Source organism: Ursus maritimus, unplaced genomic scaffold (assembly GCF_017311325.1).
Source record: "Ursus maritimus isolate PB19 unplaced genomic scaffold, ASM1731132v1 scaffold_25, whole genome shotgun sequence".
Lineage (NCBI taxonomy): Eukaryota > Metazoa > Chordata > Mammalia > Carnivora > Ursidae > Ursus > Ursus maritimus.
In genome coordinates this window covers 29,797,318-29,820,983 of record NW_024425008.1, presented here as the reverse complement: position 1 = coordinate 29,820,983, position 23,666 = coordinate 29,797,318, and the positions used below count along the sequence as shown (strand labels likewise).

At 44.8% G+C, this 23,666-nt stretch overlaps 1 protein-coding gene across 2 annotated transcripts in view; it reads left to right on the top strand.

Annotated features, from left to right (window-relative positions):
- SUSD6 (sushi domain containing 6) overlaps nucleotides 1-9,258 on the top strand; it is a 123,364-nt gene extending 114,106 nt beyond the window's left edge. The window contains exons 6-7 of one of the 2 annotated variants that reach the window (XM_040641724.1): nucleotides 6,267-6,381; nucleotides 8,954-9,258. In XM_040641724.1, coding sequence (XP_040497658.1) covers nucleotides 6,267-6,349 — 83 coding nt within the window. In that variant the 3' untranslated portion in view covers nucleotides 6,350-6,381; nucleotides 8,954-9,258. Of the gene's footprint in view, nucleotides 1-6,266; nucleotides 6,382-8,950 lie in introns of both variants that reach the window. The other variant, XM_040641725.1, reaches the window with a different exon arrangement.
- The last annotated feature ends 14,408 nt before the right edge of the window (nucleotides 9,259-23,666 follow it).

Below are 23,666 nucleotides of genomic sequence, written 5' to 3'. Positions count from 1 at the left end.
GGTTTCTGCTTGATTGATTTCAGCTCTAATTTTGGTCAACTGCTTCCTCGTGCGTGGATTAGGCCTGTCCCTCTGTTGCTGTTCCAGCTTCTTGAGGTGAGAATATAAAAACTGCATTTTAGATTTTTCTATTCTTTTGAGTGAGGCTTGGATGGCTATGTATTTCCCCCTTAGGACTGCCTTTGCAGTATCCCATAGGTTTTGGACTGTTGTATTTTCATTCTCATTGGTCTCCATAAATTGTTTAATTTGATTTTTGATTTCCTGGTTTATCGAGTCATTCCTGAGCAGGATGGTTCTTAGTCTCCAAGTGTTTGAGTTTCTTCCAAATTTTTCCTTGTGGTTGAGTTCCAATTTCAGAGCGTTGTGGTCTGAGAATATGCAGGGGATAATTTCAATCTTTTGGTATCGGTTGAGACCTGTTTTGTGTCCCAGAACATGGTCTATTCTTGAGAATGTTCCATGGGCATTAGAATAGAATGAGTATTCTTTGGTTCTGGGGTGTAGTGTTCTATATATATCTATGAGGTCCAACTCGTCGAGTATGGCATTCAAAGCCTTTGATTCTTTGCTTAGTTTTTGCCAGGGTGTTCTGTCTATTTCTGAGAGTGGAGTGTTGAGGTCCCCTACTATTAATGTATTTTTATTTATATGTCTCTTTATTCTGGTTAAGAGTTGGCTTGTGTATCTTGCTGCTCCCCTGTTGGGGGCATATATATTTATAATTGTCATATCCACTTGTTGAATACTTCCCTTAAGAATAATATAGTGCCCTTCTGCATCTCTAACTATAGTCTGTAGTTTAAAATCCAATTTATCTGATATGAGAATTGCTACCCCAGCTTTCTTTTGAGGTCCATTTGCGTGAAAGATGGTACTCCATCCCCTTACTCTCAGTCTGAATGCATCTTTGGGTTCGAAATGAGTCTCTTGTAGACAGCAAATGGATGGGTCATTTCTTTTTATCCAATCTGCAACCCTGTGGCGTTTTATGGGATGGTTCAAACCATTTACATTAAGACTGATTACTGAGAGATATGATTTTAATGTTGCCATGTTGCCAGTAAAGTCTTTGTTTGTATTGGCTGTGACTTTCTGTTCTGTATCACTCTTGGGGCCTTTTTACTTTTATAGAACCCCCCGTAATATCTCCTGTAGGGCTGGTTTCGTGGTTACAAAATTGGTTAGTGACTGGCGATTCTGAAATGTCTTTATTTCTCCATCAATTCTGAATGACAGCCTTGCTGGATAAAGGATCCTTGGCTGCATGTTTTTCTCTGAAAGAGCTTTAAATATGCTCCCCCAACCCTTTCTCTCATTCCAGGTCTGTGTAGACAGGTCTGACGTAATTCTGATGCTTTTGCCTTGGTACGTGAGAAATTTCTTTGCCCTGGCCGCTTTCAATACTCATCAGAAACCAGGGATGTACTGTATGGTGACTAACATAATATAATAAAAAAACATTAAAATAAAAAAATGATAAAAAAAAAAAGAAACCTAAGGAATGCGGGATTTTTCAGTGAAAACGAAAAGGTCTATATCCAACAGTGTGTGTGCGTGTGCGTGTGTGTGTGTGTGTGTGTACCAGGACCAGGAACTTACAATAACAGAATGTGTGACTTTTTTTTTTTTTAGCAGAACTAATCAATTCAGAGGATAAAACAAATGGTTTGGTACATTGGTTCATATGTTTGCTCATTTAGTCATTCATTCGGAAACATTTCTTCATGTGTTTTTTCCCTTTTCATAAAAAAGAAAACAAAAACAAAAACCCCCAAACCCCTATCCAAATATTGATGTAATTAGAGTACTTAATCTATTACTTCCTTCTGTAATGTAATATTTGTGTTTTATTTTGAATTTAACAGAGATGACTTTATATTTCTGCTGCTGAGAAATGTCACGCATTGCTTTAGTTGTTGAAACAAAAAAATACTGAGTTGTTATGTTTATGTTGTCACCCCTACAACCCTCGCATTGTTGTTCATGTGGTAGGCTTCTCATTTGTCCCATGCAGCCGCTTCGAACCATAATTATAAAGACTTTACTGCCATGTTGAAAATGCTTATAATATGGCAGGCAACAAAAAGAAGACATAAAAATAGAAGATTCTGTCATTAGAGCCATGGAGAGATATGTGCGCATATGGTTGTAGGCTGAAAGTGGATGATGGAGAAATAAACATGTGATTTTCTCAGGGGACTGGAGTTGTGTATGGTTTTTCTCTGTTACAAATCACACGCTGTTGCTATAATAATTTGATAAGGAATAAAAAAGTGAAGCCAAAAAATATATATGTTTTGATATAAGTTTTTTTAAAATTTAAATTCAATTAATTAACATATATTGTTTCAAGAGTACAGGTCTGTGATTCATCAGTCTTACATAATACCAGTGCTGATGACATCACATGCCCTCCTTAATGTCCATCACCCCATCCCTCCATCCCCCTCCCCTCCAGTAGCCCTCAGTTTGTTTCCTATGATTAAGAGTCTCTTATGGTTGATATACAAAGTTTAATACAAGAAAAACTTCACTGTGTTTCTTTTCTGGCCATTTTTATTATTTGTTTCATTCCATGATTCTTGATGAAAATAATTTTGTTGTAGAGAGAAGGATGCTGTGAAAAACTGATCTGCTCGGATGGTCAAGTGTCCTGGGTCAGCCACTGTCAGCCGCCTGGCTTTCTCCTCTGCCAATTGAGACTAATAAGAACTGGACTGTTGGAGGGTTAAGTTAATGATTTGCATTAACTAGTTGAAATAATCACTTTACATGTATTTAAACTTCAATGCATTAAATTAAGAAGGCCTGGCAAAGCAGAGGGGCGCATCTCCCATTTGCAAGTGTGAGCCAGAGACTTCTGGCGCCTGCCACTGAGGCCACCTGCAGGAGTGTGGAAACAGGGACGCCTTTGTTGCTGGTGCCAGCGGTGGGTGGTGGGGGCGGCACCTCCTGGCCTCCCTCTGTTGTGCTCCCTGCAGCTGTCACAGCAAAGGTGCTGGTTTTCCTGCCACCTGGGGCCTGGAAACAACAGGAGAACTAACTCTCTGTGTCCATTCAGCTTGGAAGTCAAAGCTGGAAAGGAAGGAGAAAGTTGAGGGCTTCAGAGGAGGGATGGCTGAGCGTAGCCTCTCCCTTCTGGGCAGAGACAGGTCCGGGCAGGCAAGAGCTCTGCAGGTGTTGGCCAGGTGGGCTGGGTGGGGCCTTGGGGTTTCCCACCCGGTTGGTTTCATTGGCCATGGTGCCCTCTGTCTCAGCCAGGTCCGATGGGCTACTCCTGAGCGGCTTCTCCCGAGGGGAGGCCTGTCTGGGGTTCTGCTCCCCAGACTTCTTGTCCCTGAGAGTACCACCTTCTCAGAAAGCTCCCCAGGCCTCTGCATGTGACCCAAAGATGCCTGTGTTCCTCACCCTGAGGATGGAGAAAGCCCATTTTACAGATGGGGAAATTGAGGAGGGCTTTATTACCTTCAGGGTGGGAGAATACCCTCAACCAGCAGAGGTTCCTTTCTGTGGTACAAATAGCTTCTTGTTCTGGAAAATGCAAACAACACAGGCCTCACTGAATCATTAAGAGTGGGAGCCTTGGTTTGAAGAGGAAGGACTCACTGTGTCAGCAGTTAGACTGTGAGCTCCCTAAGGAGGAGGACTGGCAGGGTCATCTCTGTCCCCCGTGGTTCAACACAATGACTGTCTTGTCATCCTTGGGAATTAAGAGGGAACAGTAACCACCATTATGTCAGAAATTGTAGGGGCGCCTTTCCATGCATTTCTGTGAGGTGGAGCTCTCACTATTCCCTCCCTACAGATGGGCAGCTGGGGTCTAGAGACGTCAGATAACTCAGCTAAGTTTACTGAGGGGCTGAGGCCAGAACTGCACCTTTCACGGGCGTCTAGACCAATTCTGGAACAGGTGGTCACTTACCTGGAGAAATACTGTCTTAAGGAAGGGTGCCACGGGAAGCTGGGAGTTTTCTTTCTAATAAGGTAAGAAGATGGACCGGAGCCTGGTTTGACCACAATTGGGTCCAGTGGTCTCAACCCTCAGGTAAAGCAGGTGGCCTGGGGTCAGGAACTACAGTTTCTCCTCCTAGCTCTTACTAGCTAGCGGTGTGACTTTGGGTCAGTCACTCACCTTCTCTGGCCCTGAGTTTCTTTATCTGTAAAATGAGAGGCTTAGGCTAATTCAGCCATTCTTGAGGCTTATTTATTTATTTTAAGATTGTATTTGTTTATTTGAGAGAGAGAGAATGAGTGGGGAGAAGGTAGAGGGACAAGCAGACTCCCCACCAAGCGGTAGAGCCCGATGTGGGGCTAGATCCCAGGACCCTGAGATCATGACTTGAACTGAAGGCAGACACTTTAACTGCCTGAGCCACCCAGGCACCCAAGATTCTATTTTTAAGTCATCTCTACACCCAACAAGGGGCTCGAATTCACAACCCCAAAGTCAAGAGTCATACGCTCTACCCACTAAGCTAGCCAGGAGCCTGTCAAGATGCTTTTACCCAAGTCCCCAAATACAAATTTTCAGGTGAAACCCCCTAATTAATAATTCCTAGCAGTAATAACTTTGGTTTTAGACCAAATATTAGGAATTTATTATTTTGGTTTTTAAATAACTGCACAAGCAAAACAAAACAGAAAGCAACAAAAACAAAAAATAGACAAAAAAGCCTGTACAGCCAGAAATTGTAGTTCTCTGTGCAAATGATCAATCCTTGTTTTTGTCGTTGTTTGTCTGTTTGCTTGTTTCCACCTTTGCTGGCCTTTCCTACAACAAGTCGAGTTAGCCAAGCTGCACAGCCAGAAAGGCCTGCCCACAGAAGAGGTTGCATGTTTGCTGAATTCACCACCCGGCAGCTCTTCAGCCCAAGCACCCCTCACTCCCATCTCTGGGCTGCTGGGCAACCACACGCTCACAGGGCTGGGGTGGGAGCAAACGGTGCCTAAGGCAGGAGTAAGTGGAAAACGCTCCCGCCATGGAGCAAGGAGCATCCTGGGGGCATCCAGAGCCCGCCTCCAGCAGGTGCAGACGGAGCTTCTCCCACAGGACCCAGGTGCTAATGACGGGCCAGGGCCCCCAAAGCCTGAGCAAGAGGCAGGAGGAAGCAAGCCACACGGTTCCCCAGGAAAGGGACGAGGCAGTTGCACGGAACAGCGGGCTCCTCTCTGCTTCCCCTCCACAGCCCTCCCTGCCCCCGGGCCTATCACCTTACAGTAGCCTTTCCAGAGTGAGGACCACCTGCCCTAAATCTCTTTATTGGTCTTCTTTCCTAAGCTGGCCACTCACCTCGAATGAACCTGAGTGTTGTTCGTCTCCGCAGGCCTGGGGTGTGGTCTCAGCTGAAGTCAGCCGGAAGCGCGCGTGAGAACTTGTGTTTACACATTCCTCGGGGGGATTTCAAACAGGCCCAGAGGTAGAGATTAGTTCGACAAACCTCCAGGTACCCATTCCTGGCTTCAGGAGTTGCCAGTTACCAGCATTCTACCGATTCTGTATAATTTGTATAAACGTGTGTATGATTTTTTACAATGAGGGGTTGAAACTATATTTACTGATGGGAAAAGATATTCCTGGTTTACAGAAAAAGACGTTTTACGAAGAGTCAGTGCAGCACGCTCCCGGTCATGTTGAAATGCATCTTCAAGACTTTCGAAACGGCGGATTAACCACAAGATAAATGTGTCCAGCTGACTATCGCTGGGCCGTTGGTGGTTATGTGTGGCCTGTCCTGGTGGCTTATTTTAAGAACGATCTTGTCCCGTTTAGAGGGACAGGGTGAGGCGGGCTCCCGTCCTGTTTGGAGAAATACACAGCTGTCACATGCTTCAAAACATTTTGCAACCCACTCTTCACCTGCTGGGTGCGGAGTTTCTGGTTTTGAAGAAAACACCGCAGGGAGGAAAACACCCGCCAGGTCTTCCGTAACACTGCACATCGAATTCATAAATGATAAGCACTTGCTTAAAATCATGATGCCAAAGACTATTTGAGTAAGATGTCTGCGGTAGGTTCTTGCTAAGTAAAAAAAAAAGTTATAACTCTGCCAAAGAGTGATCCTAATTTTGATTTGACAAAAGAACATATGCGAAGGGAGAAAGCCAGAAAGAATGCTGACGTGCTGGTGGCGAACGTGGGGGTCTGCTTGTGGCGATATTTGGATTCTTTCTTGTTTTTGTGTGTCTTTTTTTCCTGAGGCGATGCATATAGAAAAATAAGCAGTTTGTTTAAAGTAAATGCAATTTTATATTCTGAATCCCAGTGTCACTGCGTTTGGAAGCAAGAAGGGCGGCTGAGGCCTACACTCGGAGAAAGAAGGTCACAGAGCTGGAGGAACCTGTCTGACAAAGACACCGCGAACTGCTGTGTCTCCCCAGGTGCGAAGGGGCGTGGAGGGGGGGCGTCGCACAGAGGAAACGAAAGAGCCCGCAGACCCGGGGAGCCCTCGGCATTTCGTGTGCATGTGCGTGCGTGCGCCAAGCGGCGCTCCAGGGCGGCAGGGCCGGCGCGTGGGGTGGGCTCCTGCCCGCGAAGGGTTCCTTCCCCCAAGAGCCTCGAGGCGATCTGTACACAAAAGACAGAACAAAGTCCAGAAGTGCTACCCTGACGGCAAAGACCGAATTCCGAGGAAAGGAAAGCGGTGCTCGCTGATGAAAAGAGAGCCTCTGGCTGTGGACGGTGTTAGAACACGGGTGGGGGTGGGGGCTGCCCCAGAGCCTCGGCGATGCTCCTTCAAGGAGCGATCCAGCCTGGGCTAGGATCTCAATGAAAAACCGTCGTCCACCTTTAAATTGGCGGCAGCCCGAGCCGCAGAAGGAAAGGAATGGTTTAACAGGAAACCTGAAAGAATAATACTAAGGCTAACACTAACACCGACACCAATCCTAAAACTTGTAAGAGCGGTTGCCATTTATTGGACCCTTATGCACCAGACATTTTGTGTAGATCATTTCGCTTAACTCTTGTTACAACTATGACCCATTAAAATTGGTTGTGAGGGGCACCTGTGTGGCTCAGTCCGTTAAGCGTCTGCCTTTGGCTCAGGTCATGATCCCGGGGTCCTGGGCTCGAGTCCCACATCAGGCTCTTTGCTCAGCAGGGAGTCTGCTTCTCCCTCTGCCCCTGTCCCCGCTCATGTGCTCGCACTCTCTCTCTCTCTCTCTCAAAGAAATAAAGTCTTTAAAAAAATTGATCATGATATTATTTAACACCAATGGCATAGGACTGAGAGATCTTATTCTCTAGAATCATGAACTATGAGAAACTTTGCTCCTTGAAATCTTTTCCATAAAAGGTCCTGAAGGTTCTGAGCCATGCGGGTCACTATAATACATGACAACTTTGATTTCCAGCCTAGGGGCAGAGCTTCCAATAAAGGGTTTCAGGATTTGACTTTCTACAGTTAGCTTAGTTTTATAGTGAGGAAACAAAGTCCAGAATCCACTCCATAGCCTGGATGGTCATCATACAAAGTTTCTAACAGAGCCTAAGCCAATGTTTCTAGGGTGCTGTGGCCACGGCCATACACCCCTCTTCTTTCTTACCAGTAACACCCTTGTTCCTTTTGTCCTGCCTCACTCAGCCCTGTAACTATAGCCCCTCACCACCGCCTCGTGGCAGTCTCTCCTTTGCTGTCCTGCCTGCTGCTCCCTTGCAGTGTATTCAATTAACTTGGATTTCTTTTGTTCTGCCTTGGGTAAATTCTTTTACCTCCTACACCCCACGATAAATATATTACAATTTCTGATAGTTATTCCATTTTGAAAGTAATTTTACTGGAAAGACATCTTCTAATGAGGTGGATCAGGCTATTTTTTCCCCATATAACATTGAATGAGTAATGTTAATTGTAAGAAGGAGGCATTTATGTGTGTAAGTGCTGAGAAATATTGTTTATATAAACAAGTAGATGGGAATGGATGGAGTTTAGTTAAAGTGATGTCACTCAATTTGTAAAATTCCTTGTGAGTTATATGTAAAAAATGATTTTATGACTGATTAAAATTACACTTTTTTTGGTTTATTTATTTATTTGAGAGAGAGAGAGAGCACATGCACATGGGGAGGGGAGAGGGGGAAAGGAAGAAGGAGAGAGAGAATCCCAAGTGGACTCCTCGTTGAGCTCAGATCCCCACTTGGGGCTCGATCTCATGACCCTGAGATCATGACCTGAGCCAAAACCAAGAGTCGGATGCTTAATTGATTGTGCCACCCAGATGACCCCAAAATCACACTTAATAAGGTGTTGGCTGGCAACTTGGTTATAACCTCATCCACTTTAGTTAAAAGGAAAGGATTGGAAAGGAGGGTTGTTAGGAACTGAATGTCTGTATACTTCCCCCTTCATATGTAGAGATCCTAATTCCCTGAGATGGTGTTCGGAGGTGGGGCCTTTGGGAGATGATCAGGGAATGGGATTAGTGCCCTCATAAAGGAGATCCCAGAGAGCACCCTTGATCTTTCATCCATGTGAGGATACAGTGAGAAGATGGCTGGCTCATCTATGAACAGGAAGTGGGCTCTCATCTGATATAGAATCTCCTAGAGCCTTGATCTTAGATTTAGCCTACAGACTGTCAGAAATAAATGTTACTGTTTATAAGCCACCCAGTTTAAGGAATTCCGTTACAGCAACTCAGACTGGGTAAGACAAGCATCTAGCATTACAAGTGGGTCATTTAATATGGAATTTAATGCCCGGATATCCCTTGGAAAGTCTTGGTGTGTCCCTGGGGGGGTCGCATACCCTGGGCAAGCTGGATGGAGCAGCTGCTGCTGCTTCAACCCCAAGTCAAGATAGCCTTGACCACCAGCTGGGAGGTGGAAGCCACTGCCTCCCAGGGTGTGCTTCCTGACCCATCACACTGAGGGCTGCCTGTTCCTAGCCTCGCCTTCCCTCTTGTGTGACAGATTGTTTCCTGAAACTTCTCTCTCTCTCTTTTAAAGCAGGCTCCACACCCAGCAGGAAGCCCAATGTGGGGCTTGAACTCACGACCCTGAGATCAAGAACTGAGCTGAAATCAAGAGTCAGATGCTGAACCGACTGAGCCACTCAGGCACCCCTGAAACTTCTCTGGCCCTAAGTTGTCCTTGCATACTTAGCCAGTATTTACTTTCTGTCACAGCAGTGTCACTTAGAGCCCTTTGAGAGAACCAGCTTGGGTCCCCACGCTCACTTGTTGTGAGACCCCCCGAAGTTACTTCCTCTAGGTCTCCGTCTCAGTCACCTCTAATAAAAACTTGGTTTGTTTTCAGGTTTAAGTGATTGAATGCACACAAGGTCTGGGCAGCACAGTGTCAGGAACAGTAAGCACTCAATACATGTAAGTTGTTGTTATTAGTATTATTGGCATTGCCCTAAATTTGGCCTCTTTTAAACCTTCCTGGGATAAGCAATACTTATAAAATGCTTTAAGACTCAAAAGATAAATCGCTGCACAGAATCTCAAGCCCCGCTGTTAGCATCATGTTACTGTGTTCCTTGGAGCCCCATTTTCCTGGAGGAGGTTGGGTCGAAGAGGCAGTGTGCTGAATGAGGGCTGCGGGGAGGACAGGACAGCCCCTGAGCCAGAGCTCCGTTCTGCCCTCAGCCTCCGTTTTCCAAGACTCCACTCTGCCCACCTCTCCATTCCATACCGAAACTGACCTTGGCCCAGTGGAAAGAGCAAATGGGCTTTGAGTTTAGACAAACTTGGGTTTGAATCCTGCACTGTCACTAATAGTTATGGAACTTGGAAAATAGACTTCTTGGAATTTATTTCCTCTTCCATAAAACGGGGTTAGCAATACCCATGTTTGGTATTGAGAAGGTCAAATGGGCTAAGTCTACAAAACCCCTTGCACGGTATTTGGCACGTAGTAGGCCTCTGACTATTCTTGAATGTTACAAGGTACAGTAGGTAATTATTAGGGTAGCTTCCTCCATCAGACATAGTGAGAAAAATACACATGACTCAGGCAAATAAGGTGGTTTCTCACACATCTTTGCCAAAGCAGAGCCTAGTGCAGGAAGACAGATAAGCCGGTTCAGCCTGCCCTAGTAGAAGGGGTTGGGTGCTTGTAAGTTGGACTTAAGGCAGACTGGGCCATTTTGAAGTTGAGAGGCTCATTTGTTCAACGTTTAGGTGGCCAGCCTAGTTGACGATGACCCTGCTACACTTCATCCTCGGCTATGGGGTGGGCTGTCTCTGTTTGTGCCATGTGATCTTGTCTCCTCCGATGTGACCAGAATAGACACCTTGCCCAAACTGGACTAATCAGATTTTCCTCTCCAGGGAACTTGGAATTGGGACTAAGAGATTCCACTCTCATTCTGGGATCTGCTTTTGGATGGAGGAGATATGAAAACTGGGGGACATGGTGCGACCAACTTATGCCATGTGGACTGAGAGGCAGGGCAAGCCAGCCTGCAGGGAGCGAGCAAGTGAAAACCAAAGAGAGAGAGAGAGGGGAGAGAGAGGGGAAGACTATATTTCTACGTTCTTGACAGTTCCCACTTCCAGTTTCCAGACTCCTTCTCAGGCCTGGACCCATTCTTGCCCTCGGATTTCATTAGACCCTTCCGAGCACTTGCTTAATGATAAACGCATCTTGTGCTGCTTGTGCTGGTGATGTTGTGTGGGAAGCGCTTTTGCACTGAAGTTACTGAAACCAGCTTAAGCAAAAAGAAGAAATTGGTGGAAGGTCCCAGGGCTCTCATGAGATCGAGGAGGTTTGAACAACTCAGCTTCAGGAGGCAGCACCAGGGCTGTTCTGAGTACTTCGGCCCCAGACTGGGAAGCAGACTTCCTTCTGGCGTGTGTGCCATTAAGATGCCTCCACGTTGGATCTCTCGGTTCCAAACTCAAAATTCCTGAGGTAGAGCAAATTGCACTGACCCATGATGAGCCAATTACTCACGGCCGTGGGGTAGCTTCGTTCAGCACAGGGTCTCACCAAGAGGGCAGGACGTACCGCTCCCCAAGAATGGGGAGAGGGCGTTGGTCATGGAGCCCAGGTGCTGTTCCATGTGGGCGGGTTTGTGTGGCAGCCTGCGAAGCACGGGGAATGGTCTTCTTGGTGAGAAGGATACAAGATTTATAAAACAAAACTCTGACATAAAAAAGTCTAGAGTCTGCCCACAAATAATCCTACTCCAGGGCAGCCTGTGGCAACTGCTAGAGGAGATGTGAAGCACGAACGCTACAGGAATTTGGAGAAAGGCAAGCTGCCTTGCGGGCGTGGGGACTACAGCCCAGATTCCAGGCAAGGTCAAGGCTGACAAATGACTTACTGAACAAAGCACTATAAATGCACTTGACATGCCTTATAGTGAAATGCACTATAAATGCACTTGACAGGGAGCATGTATTTAAAATCAGATGTTAAATGCAATAGAGTATGAATATGTGTTTTGGTGGACGAATCTAGAGTGTGCGAGCCACGTTGTCACACACAAAGGCACCAAATGAAGTGTAGATACACACTGATGGTGTCCTGCCCGAATTGTGAGGCAACTTAGTCATATTCCCGGAACCCTTGGTGCTGCCCAGGTCATAAGCCTCTCTCTGGTCAGCCAATCTCCCCTGAACTCTCGTCCCCATAGTGTTCGTGCTTGGGATCTTCTGAGCTCAAGGCCCTTCTTCCACTGGTCACTGGAAGCCTCCTTCCAAGGCAAATACGGTTTTAAAAATGTTATTTTTATTGATATATAACTGACATTTGAGGCGCCTGGGTGGCGCAGTTGTTAAGCATCTGCCTTCGGTTCAGGGCGTGATCCCGGCGTTATGGGATCGAGCCCCACATCAGGCTCCTCCGCTATGAGCCTGCTTCTTCCTCTCCCACTCCCCCTGCTTGTGTTCCCTCTCTCGCTGGCTGTCTCTATCTCTGTCAAATAAATAAATAAAATCTTAAAAAAAAATAACTGACATTTAACTTTATAATAGTTTCAGGTGTATAATGTAATGATCCAATATTTGTATGTATTGCTAAATGATCACAATTCGTCTGCAGTCTGTTTTCCCTTGTGATGACAACTTTTAAAATCTGCTCTCCTAGCCACTTTCAAATATGCTATACTGTGTTTTTAACTGTAGTCACCATGCTGTACATGACATCTGCAGAACTCATTTATTTTAGGATGGATACATTTTTTTTTTTTAGATTTTATTTATTTGAGACAGAGAGAGGAAGTTTTTGGGGGGTCAGGAGCAGAGGGAGAGGAACAAGCGGACTCCCTGCTGAGCACAGAACCCAAGGCAGGGCTCGATCCCAGGACCCTGGAGATCAGCACCTGAGCCCAAGGTAGATGCTTAACCGACTGAGCCACCCAGGTGCCCCAAGGTAAATACCTTCTTAATCTGTTTTCAGAATACTCTCTCCCCTTCTTGGCCTCAACAAAAACCTGAGGACTTCATCTATTTTCACTGTCCAGCTGTCACATCTCTGGGGATCCCTTTCAACTGGATCTTAAAAACTGCTCTGGGGGCGCCTGGGGGGCTCAGATGGTTGGGAGGCTGCCTTCGGCTTGGGTCCAGGTCCTGGGATCGAGCCCGAGCCCCGTGTCCGGCTCCCTGCTCAGCGGGGAGTCTGCTTCTCCCTCTCCCTCTGCCGCTCCCCTTGCTTGTGCTCTCTCTGTCTCTCTCTCAAATGAATAAATAAAATCTTCAAAAAATATAAAATAAAATAATAAAATAAAATAAAATAAAATAACTTCTCTGGAGGTGCCTGGCTGGCTCAGTCAGAAGAGCACGCAACTCTTGATCTCAGGGTCGTGAGTTCGAGCTCCACGTTGAGTGTAGAGATTACTAAAAAAATAATAAAATAAACTTAAAAAAAAAAACAACCAAAGCCTGCCCTGGCCTACACTGTCTCCCATGCTTCAGACCCTATGCACCCCCTGCCTGCTGGAATCCCCTCCCAGAGATTCCAGTGCGTGGCGGTCCCATGTGCTTCCATCCCGTATTCTCTGCTGCACTCATACTACAGCCTGGAGGTGAAGTTTAATTCTTGACTCCCCCTTTCCCACCCTGTCACATCTATCACCAACTTGTTACAACTTGCCTTCCCAGCATTTCTCTAATTTGTCCCCTGCCTTTACCGCTGCCCCATCAACCCCATGATTGACTGAATTAATGCACAACTGCTGTTGCTTCGCCATCTCTCTTCGTGACCTATTGCTATGCAACCAATTACCCCCAAACTCAACAGTTGGAAACAAATATGTATTGTGTCCCACAGTTTCTGAGGGTGAGGGATCTGGGACTGGCTTCGCTGGGTGGCTCTGGCTCAGCATTGCTTCGGGGGCTACAGTCCTGCTGTTGGGTAGGGCTGTGATTATCTCACCAGTTGGAGTGGCTGGAGAATCTGCTTCAAGCCTACTCACGTGGTTGTTGGCTGGCCTCCCTTCCTTGCCGGCTGTTGGCTGGAGGCTTCAGTCAGCCTCTCCTTAGGTTATGTGAGTGTCACCATAATGCAGCCGGCTTTTCTCTGAGGGAGTGGCGTGTGTGTGTGTGTGTGTGTGTGTGTGTGTGACAGTGAGAGAGAGAGAGAGAGAGAGAGAGAGATTACTCCATATGGAATCCAGAGTCTTTTTATACCTAATTTCCAATGTTTTCACTTCTGCTGTATTCTACTGGACCAAACCTGGTACGTGTAGGAAACTATGTGTGAAAACCAAAATGTGAGGATCCCTAGGGGTCATCTTGGGAGTTGGCTACCACAACATCAATTTATCCCTTTCTTTGGTAAAAACATCCCTTGATTGTCCTTTGGGAAACCACCCCTCCCCTACTATTAAGTTATAGTATAAATGGGGCCGCCCCTTCTCCATTTCTGGCATGGGTCCCCATCTGCAGAATGGATCTTGATTAGGTAAGGCCCGTATCAATATATTTTGTTATGGACAGAATGGTTGTGTCCCTTTGAGAGTCACATGTTGAAATCCTAATTTCCAATGTGATGGTATTTGGACGTGGTGCCTTTGGAAGGTAATTAGGGTTAGATTAAGTCATGAGGATGAGGCCCTCGTGGTGAGATTAACACCCTCATAGAAAGAGGAGAAGACACGTGGTCTCTCTTTTTAAATGTTTGCTTCAAGGAAGGCCACATGAGGACACAAGCAGGAAGAGAGCCCTTTCAAGAACCTGACCATTCTGGCACCCTGGTCCTGGCCTTCCAGCTTCCAGAACTGTGAGAAGTAAATGTTTATTGTTTAAGCCCCCAGTCAGTGGTATTCCGTTATAGCAGCCTGCATAGACTAAGACACAGGTTTTCTGGCCATAGTGACTGGTTCTTGAATGAGCAGACAACCCAGTTGAAAAGCAATGAGACATTAGGAGATATTGCTAGAGCTTCTGAGAAGGATCTAAGAAGCTTCAGTGAAAGCTCCTGGAAGGGATGCTCTCTCTTCTTCTGGATTTGGTGGCATGAGGTTGTGAGGCTAGGGCTGCTAACATCTTGCTAACACAAGCTGAGCCAGCCTGGGAATGAAGCTGACTCTCTGGAGAAGTGGAGCCAAATCCGGGCGCTGGAGATGCTGCTCGAGCTCTAGATCCAGCCACGCCTAGAGCTGGGCCTGTCTGTAAGCGTCTCAGCGTATTAGCCAATAAATAAATTCCTTTTTTTAAGATGGTTATACTAGAAATTCTGTTCCTTGCCATGTAGAGTCCCAGCTGATTTTGGCCTCATCACAAACTTCCCCCTCTAAAACATAAATCCGATCATGTTATCTCCTGGCATAAAACCTTACAACATCTGTTCAGTGCTCACTGGATAAAGTCTGAACTCATCAAGATGGTGCTTGAGGTTTTTGTTATCCACGTCCAGCCTCCACGTCCAGCCTCTTCTTTCTATGCTTCTGTTTTGAACAGCACTCAACTATTTATACCATATGCCCTACTGTTCTGAAGAGGGTCCTTGGCTGGGAGTACAGGAACCTTAATCAGGAATTAGGGCGGTAGAAAACACAGGCGAGAACTAGAGTCGGCCTAACCAAATTCGCCTGGAAGTCCCAGACCCAGACCCACAAGCTACACTCGTTCTTCTGTGCTAACCCTGGAGATCCTGGGCTTCTAAAGTTTTCCATCAGGCTCCCTGTTTCTGCAGCTCTGAATTCCTCACAGTGTCTTACTGTGCATACAGCCAGATCTCTACAGAGCTCCATAGGACAGCTTAATTGTAACCTCAGGATATCTTATTCCACTTCTCCTTAACCCAAGCTATGGCCATTTGAATTAAATACTCAATATCCAAGCTCTTAAAAAAGGGGACTGTTTATTTTAGGTACAACGATGAGGAATACACACACAGCAGAACTTCCTATTCCCTTCCAGAGCTCTTTATCCAAAACATCCATTTTTCTTCTGGGCTAAACTTGGCCGCTAGTGGGTACTCTGATTATCAGACAGATGTCAAGTGTTCTGCACTGGATTGGTCCTGTGTGTCTTGACCCTAATTATTGTATTAGTGAAGGAATAATTTTCAGTATTGGAGATGATTTTTTTTTTCTTTCAAGATTTTATTTAAATTCAAGTTAGTTAACAGTATTGGAGCTGATCTTGTGGTGGGGAGGTGGCTCTCTTTGGGGGATCTCTCACGTGTGTCCCCCCACAATGGCTCCGTTATAAGTTGGTATAAGGAGTTGATACTTTTGAGGCTTCCGCCTCGATGTTAAAGATGGAAAAAGCTCCGTCATTGCTCAGTCCCAGGTCCTGACAGCTTGGAGGATGAAGTAGGTAAAGAGGTCAACAAGCATTGGTAGGCTCTCGTCCAGTTCTCTTTCATAAACCCCTTGAAGGGTTTGGTCTTTGGAATGCTGTAGGCTGTTATCTTTTACCTACAGAGGATTTGGGGGCATGAGAAAAAAGCTTCCATGTTCTTCAAGTCAGTCGTGTGGGTTCTCCCTGTTACAGCAGCCTAACCTCCACTCCGGTTTCTGTCTTTTCTCAATGAAGAGACAGGGCTGCCTGTCTTAGTACAGCTGAAATGTGCTGAGCGGACCAGGCATTGGATCAAATACATTTCACGCACTGCCTCACTTAATCCTTATCACAACCCTATAAAATAAGTACTATCATTGACTGATTTCTGACATGAGGAAGTGAGGCTTAAAAGGTCCAGCAACAGGCTGAAAATCATAGTCACTCCTTACAAAGGTCGTCAGAGTGCCCATGATGTGCCCAGCCCTACCTCAGCCTCTGGAGCTACCAGAGTGGGTGTTGGGGCTGAAATGCCAGCACACATGACTCCAGCTCCTGCAGGCTTAGCTGACGGGCTCAGCTGCTTCCCCTGTAGTGTTCTGCCTGTGGGCGTTCCGTGCAATACAGACTAGATGCTTCTGTCCTTAGTCCTAATGCTTAATGCTGAAACCATTTACACATTCTAGCTCACACATTTCTAACACAAAGACAAAAATGCAGCTAAAGTTACTTACCTGTGATGTGAAATGTTCTCTCCTGGTTTAAAAAATGCTGTAAGGTTTTGGATTTCCCTTTGGGATAAACTTTGGAAAGAAAATCCTTTGGAACCACTGAGGTGGAAGAGACATGCTGGGTCAAACCACTTCCAGCTGTGTGACTTTGAGCTTTCTTGTCAACATTTTTTTTTTCAAGGAGGGTATGAGTTGATTTTAGAGAGTTGTATGGGGCTGACTTGGCGACTGAATCCAAAGGCCTGAGTGCTCTGCCTGGCACACATGAGGGAAGATGAATGCGGCTTTCATGGAGGAGGGTGAGAGCTGCTGGGAGGCCGCTGGATGTTGCAGTCAGGTGGTGGAGGAACAGTGAGAGCGGTTTCAATGGAGAGGCGGGGGCGGGGAGGAGGACGTCTGCTGCAGATGAATGAGGGCTTGAGAAAGTGGCATCTCGGTGTGTAAAGACTACCTGCTCTGCTAAGAAATAACGTTGGCTTACAAACCGTGGAAGGAGCTGAGACGTCCTTTGACAGATGAATGGATAAAGAAGATGTGGTCGATATAGACCATGGAATATTACTCAGCCATCAGAAAGGATGAATACCTACCATTGACATCGACGTGGATGGAACTGGAGGGTATGATGCTAAGTGAAATAAGTCAGTCGAAGAAAGACAATTATCATATGGTTTCACTCATGTGTGGAATATAAGAAATAGTGCAGAGGATTATAGGGGAAGGGAGGGAAAACTGGATGGGAAGAAATCAGAGAGGGAGATGAACCATGAGAGACTCTTAACTATGGGAAACAAATTGAGGGTTGCTCAAGGGGGGCGTGGGGGGTGAGGTAACTGGGTGATACACATTAAGGAGGGCACATGATGTGATGAGCACTGGATATTATACACAACTGATGAATTGTTGAACCCTACATCTGAAACTAATGATGTACTATGTGTTGGCTAACTGAGTTAAAAAAAAAAAAAAGAAATATGTTGGCTAAGGAAAGGTGAGATAGGGCAGTTTGACAAGTGGCAGAGGTTAAGAGGAGGATTTCTTTTTAAAAAAGTTTTAGGGCACCTAGGTGGCTCAGTTGGTTAAGCGTCTGTCTTCGGCTCAAGTCATGATCTTATGTTCCTCGGACTGAGTCCTGCATGGGGCTCCCTGCTCAGCGGGGAGCCTGCTTCTCCCTCTCCTTCCACACCCCCCTCCCCCCCACCGCTCATGCTCTCTCTCTCTCTCTCTCTCTCTCTCTCACGCTCTCTCTCAAATAAATAAATAAAATCTTTGAAAAAGTTTTAAAGGTGGGAACGAAGCAGTTTTGACAGTTAAGGATCAAAGAGGTAGTGGAGAGGATGGAACTTAAGAAAGAAAAAAAAAAGGGAGAGAGAAAAATGATGGATGGAGCAAGGTCTGGAACCTGATGCACAAAGAGCCAAAAACTTGGACAGAAATTGAACCCTTGTTTCTCTGGGACAGATGAGAAGGAGAAGATGGGTGAAGATACAGGTAATCTGAAGAGGGATCGGGGAGAGATGGAAGCAGTGGCAGCCTGATAACTTCAATTCTTTTTTCTTTATTTCCAGATGATGGAAGATAGTGTGTAGGGACTCCTGGGTGGCTCAATCGGTTAAGCATCTGCCTTTGGCTCAGGTCATGATCCCAGGGTCCTGGGATCGAGCCCTGCTCAGCAGGGAGCCTGCTTTTTCCTCTCCCTCCCCACCCCCCCACCTCATGCTCTCTCTCACTTTCTCTCTCTCAAATAAATAAGTAAAATCTTAAAAAAGAAAAAAGAAGCATTGAGTTAGAGGATAATTGAGAGCAGAGGTAAAAGTGGGACAGAACTAGAATTTAAACTGGGTGTTGGGGCGCCTGGGTAGCACAGTCGTTAAAGCGTCTGCCTTCGGCTCAGGGCGTGATCCTGGCGTCCTGGGATCGAGTCCCACATCGGGCTCCTCCGCTGTGAGCCTGCTTCTTCCTCTCCCACTCCCCCTGCTGTGTTCCCTCTCTCGCTGCCTGTCTCTCTGTCACATAAATAAATAAAAAATCTTAAAAAAAAAAAAATAAACTGGGTGTTAACGCATAGCACAACTAGCATCAATAAGCACTCTGCTGTGGACATATAAAGAATTTCTAAGTTTTGTCAACAATTCAACAAAGTCTGAGTTAGTGGGAATTACTTTGTATCCCTAAGAAAATATTCTCAGGAGCCCTTATGCTGACCTTCCCTCCTCTTTTTCTCTAAAGGTATTGCCCTGTTTCTCCTTCAGCTCAAACTCTGCTCAGAGAAGCTCTACCTACTCCGATTTCTACCTCGCTCCAGCCTTCTCTAGCCTTGGTGGCCAGGACTCTGCAAAGTCAGGAGAAGTGCATCCCACTTCTGGGATTTCTGGGGCCAGCTACCCTAATGCACAGAAAGGCATCCCTTGAAGGTCATGCTGCAGCTTTTGTGAAAAGGGCCTTGACAGGAAGATTAGGAAGTGGGATGTTCTGGGCAGAGTAGATGTTTAGATTCTGTAAGCCTCAACTTCTTTATTTACAAAATGTTAGACATGTACATGGAAGGGTTGTGTAAGGATTGACTGAGTTGATGCGTGTAGAGTCCTTAGCACAATGCCTGGCACATAAGTGGCTCAGGAAACAGGAGCTGTCAATATGAAGAAGTATGGTGAAGGGGATATGTTTAGGTGCTCTGAATTTAAGTTTACCTTGATGTTGTGATGGTGTGTGTCCCAGACCAGCTTCCCTATGACCGTTCCAATCAGGACTCCAGCCATAAACTGAGTGAGATATGGGTATTCAGAGGAGGGAAGATGGAGTTAGACGACAGAAGGGTTTTATGGAGAACAAGAAAGTGAGTTCCTAGACCTAGGTCAGCATTCCTCTCAGACTCCTGGTTGAGTATTAGATCCACCTGCAGCCTTACTAACAAACTACGTAGGGTTCCAGTATAGACAATTAAATCAGAATTTCTGCCAGTAGGGACCCAGGCAGCAGAACATTATAAACACTTCCCAGATGATTTTAGTGCATGGCTGGTGTTGAGAAACACTGATCTAAGCACTAAAATTAAAGTAGTGGGTTCACAGGTGTTTTAGTTATTATGCACTAAATTAAACAACGATAAAAAAAATCAAGATGTAACAATAGAAAGAAGTCAGGGCTGTAGGAGTAAATCAGCCAAACTGGAATATTTTTAAAAACCATAAATTTCCAAGAGAGATTAAGGCTACCCTTTCAAAAAATCTTTAGAATTATTAGCTAGAAGCAAGGAAGCTGCACTTTTTCTTTGTGTTGGAAGTTTTGGATAGGAATTTTCAAGCATCTGGTGATATTTAGGGCATTTTCAGAAAAACAAAGTTACTGATTGGGATGGGTATTTTCCCCAGTCATGTACTTGTGTCACATTAAGTGGAATAACAGACACAAATTTGAATACACTTTTGATCATAGATATATTAAAGAAACATGGAAAATGCCCATGACTGTGTTTTATGAATAAAAACCCTTCATGAAACCAAATTCTATGTATGAGGATGATTCATATTTTGGAAATGCAATTGTGGTTTTTAGAAGAACACTACAGAGAAATTATTTAAAAAGCCAAATACGTATCCTTCAGGGTTGGGAATAAGGATCGCTTTTCAACATCTTTTTAAAAAATCTATGTGTTTTGAAAATGATGATGTATTATTTTGAACTGGAAAATAAACCATGCATTAAACGCTCAGGAAAGAAAACACTCGAAGGAAATACAGCGAAACATAATCTGAGGCTCATTTGGTGAGCTGGCATCACAAGTGTTCTCCTCGTCTTTCAATTATTTGTCCTGTCGAACATTTTTGCGATAATGAGCACATAGATATTTTTATAATTGGGATGCAATAAACTCTATTTAAAAACAAAGATCGAATCCTCTGTCCTTGTTTACAGTTGTATCTGACAAAGGGAGTTGGGTGGAGCATTCACAAAACAGTTAAAAGCTTAGGAGCCAGTTAGCTCAGGGGTTGACAAATGTTTTCTGTGAAGAACCAGATAGTCAATATTTTACGTCTTGTGGTCCATACAGTCTCTATCGCAACTATTCAGACCTGTTTCTGTGGCAGGACACAGATATGGACAGTAAGTAAATGAACAGGGTGGCTGTGTTAAAAAAAACTTTATGGATGGATACTGACCTTCGAATTTCATCTAAATTTCATGTGTCACAGAATCTTCTTTTGCTCACCTTCCCCCAACCCTAACCGTTAAAAATGTGAAACCGTCCTCGGGCCGTACAAAAACAAGTGGCAGGCTGATGATTAGGCCCGCAGGCCATAATTCTCTGATCCCTGTGTTCGATGAAATCAGGAACGTGATGAATGAAACATCCCACGGTTATGTGAAAGACCCCAACAGAGATGGCCAACAAACGGTGTTAATTTTTAAATTTTATTTTATTGTGTTTATTTTAATCTGTGATTTTTCTGCATCTTTTTTTCCTTTCCTAAGATTTGCTGCCCACTTGGATGTCTTAGGAAGGAGACGCCATTTTGTTGAAACGTTGATATTGGAGCGGGACGGCCTGAAAAAAACAATGCTAATGTGAATCCAAGTCTACAGATACAGAACCTTTTCTGTGCTAAGCATTTCTGGAAAACAAAAACATAACACATATCCGTATGCAGGAATTGTACGGGCATATGCAGAATATTATAGGATCACACAGCAGGGAGAGTAATTATGCTCATGGAAGATGACTGTGTTTATTGGAGAAATTGGTAAGAAACAATCTGGTAGCAAGACTTATTAAGCAAGTGTCATGGAAAAAACAAATATTGCAAAAAGTCATTTAAAAAAAAACAGATTAAGTCACTAGGCACTATTAATGAAAAATTACCTTTGTGGAAATCAAACCTTTTTAACAGTAAACCAATCAAGAGAAAGGCTTTGTGAAAACTAATGAAGGGAAACCTTACTAGAGTCTGGAGGCTAGAAGTGGGAGCCAAACCATCCATCTGCAATTACAGTTAGAAGTGTCAGTTAATAGACCCCAATAGAAGAAATCTCAAGAAGGAAGAATCATCACAGTCCCCAATGTGGAAAAGGTATACACTGCATTTTCTATGAGATAATGACTACCCCTGGGGTGCCTCGGTGCATCTGACTCTTGGTTTTGGCTCAAGTCAAGATCTCATGGATTGTGAGATTGAGTCCCTTGATGGTCTCCACCCTCAACGGGAGTCTGCTTGGGATTCTCCCCCACTGCCTCCGCCCCTCCTCACTTGCACGCTCTTTCTCTTTCTCTTAAATAAATAAATAAATCTTAAAAAAAAAAAAAAGGAAAGAAAACGACTACCCCTATACTCAACCAATGAGAAAACGTGCCTTTCTCCAACGATCTTTGGACTTTCCTTCAAAACAATCCCTCCAACTTCCTCCTTCTTCATAACATGTTCCTCTCCTTGTTGGATTTGCTGATGGTTTTTCTGCAGCTTATATGTCTTGAATTATAATTCTCTACTATTCCTGAATAAACTCATTTTCCTGGAGAAATAACAGTTTTATTTTTAAGATTAATAGCCCTTATATAAAAAAAAATTAGTCCTGAAGAAAATCACAATGCTGCGGGCTAAAGACAGCAACTTTTTTCATGATGTACAGTACCATCAGTCTTGTACTGTCTTGCACTTTCACTCCCAGAAAACCTTCTTTAGCTTACTTTGTTATCGCAGCAAAAATAGCATTTAGTGAGTGAAATCACAAGTGATTGCATCTATCATAGTCAATAGAAAATGTAGCAAATAATTGGAAGACCAATTTTTTTTAATCATGCAGAAAGCAAACAAGTGCAGATAAATAAGTACTGGTTTGGGACAATTTGTACATTATGAGATGCCAGCGTTTATTAGGCTAGTGGCTATAGGTGTTTTCTATTAACAAACTTGTATTTCTTTTAAATCCGTCCTTCATTCCCCACACCATAGACGACTAAATTCACAATTTTGCTACATACCTACTGAGGCTCTTCTTAAAATAAACAAATGTATAGGGGAGGGGCACCTGCTAGCTCAGTCCATTGAGCATCTGCTTTTGGCTCAGGTCATGATCCCAGAGTCCTCCCTGCTCAGTGAGGGTGGTGTGGTGGTGGTGGTGCTGTCTGCTTCACCCTCTCCCTCTGCCCCTCCCCCCATGCTCTCTTTCAAATGAAATCTTTTAAAAAATAAACAATGTGTAAATGGACAATCTCATTCCATACGAACTCTCCAAGTTCTAACCTAGAGCTTCTAGGGGCTGGGAAGTCAGAGTAAGGGCCCGTAGCTCTGCTGCTTCTTGAACTACTTTATCTCTGTGTAACTTTAGTTGCAAACAGCAACCCTAGATACTGGACACCTCTGAAAAATGGGGTGCCTCGAGTTCCACCTAAAAGCATTAAAGGAATATAACCTTTTCACAATCATTCTCTTTATGCCTGGATTGCTAAGTCTGACAACTTTGCTGGGAAAATGTGGAGTTAAGGATGTGGAAGGCTGTTTCACCCTCATTTTGAAAACATAGTCTTTTGTTTCTGAGGAATGGTATACTTTTATGTGTTACATTAACAGAAACGTGAACAGGGAGGGTTAGCCAAATACCATTTGGACTTTAAAAGCAGCTTGAAACCTCTTCCAACCAGCTCAGCCCTAGTGCAGAAATCTGCATTCTGGCTTCAATTCAAGATGGCTTGCTAACTGCAGTCCAATTTCAGTAATTCATTATTGCAAGAACCTTCCATTTAAAAAATACTGCAGTTTCTTAGTCTTCTTAGTATAAACCACACGTCCTTGGTATGATAGTATGGTTAAAATATTCACTTGTGCATGAAGCAGTGTCCTCCAAAGTATAACCATAAACTGCAAGAAGCAAGGGGTTATAGATGGCCAAATATTTTTGCAAAGCTTGAGTTTGTTTTACCCAGTACTCTTCGGGTATCTTAAAAATACTTAAAAAAAAAAGTGTCATTTTCTCTAGCGTATCTTCACGGAGAGACAATGATGAACAGCACTTCGCGTCCTCGTTGGAGCAAACATCTTCAACCGCGGCCCTTCCAGCGTCGGGCACCTGACAGCCACAAACACGCCAATTCCCGCCCCTAGGGCCCCGCCCATCGCGGTTGCAGGTCGCTGGGGCAGTCGCCGTAAAGAGGCCCCGGCCCCGCGTAAACTTCCGGCTTGGGGGAAATTTCCGTCCCTGGATCCAACGAGGAGGTCCCTAGGGCGGTACCGGAAGTGACGCAGGGGCGCGCCCTCCATT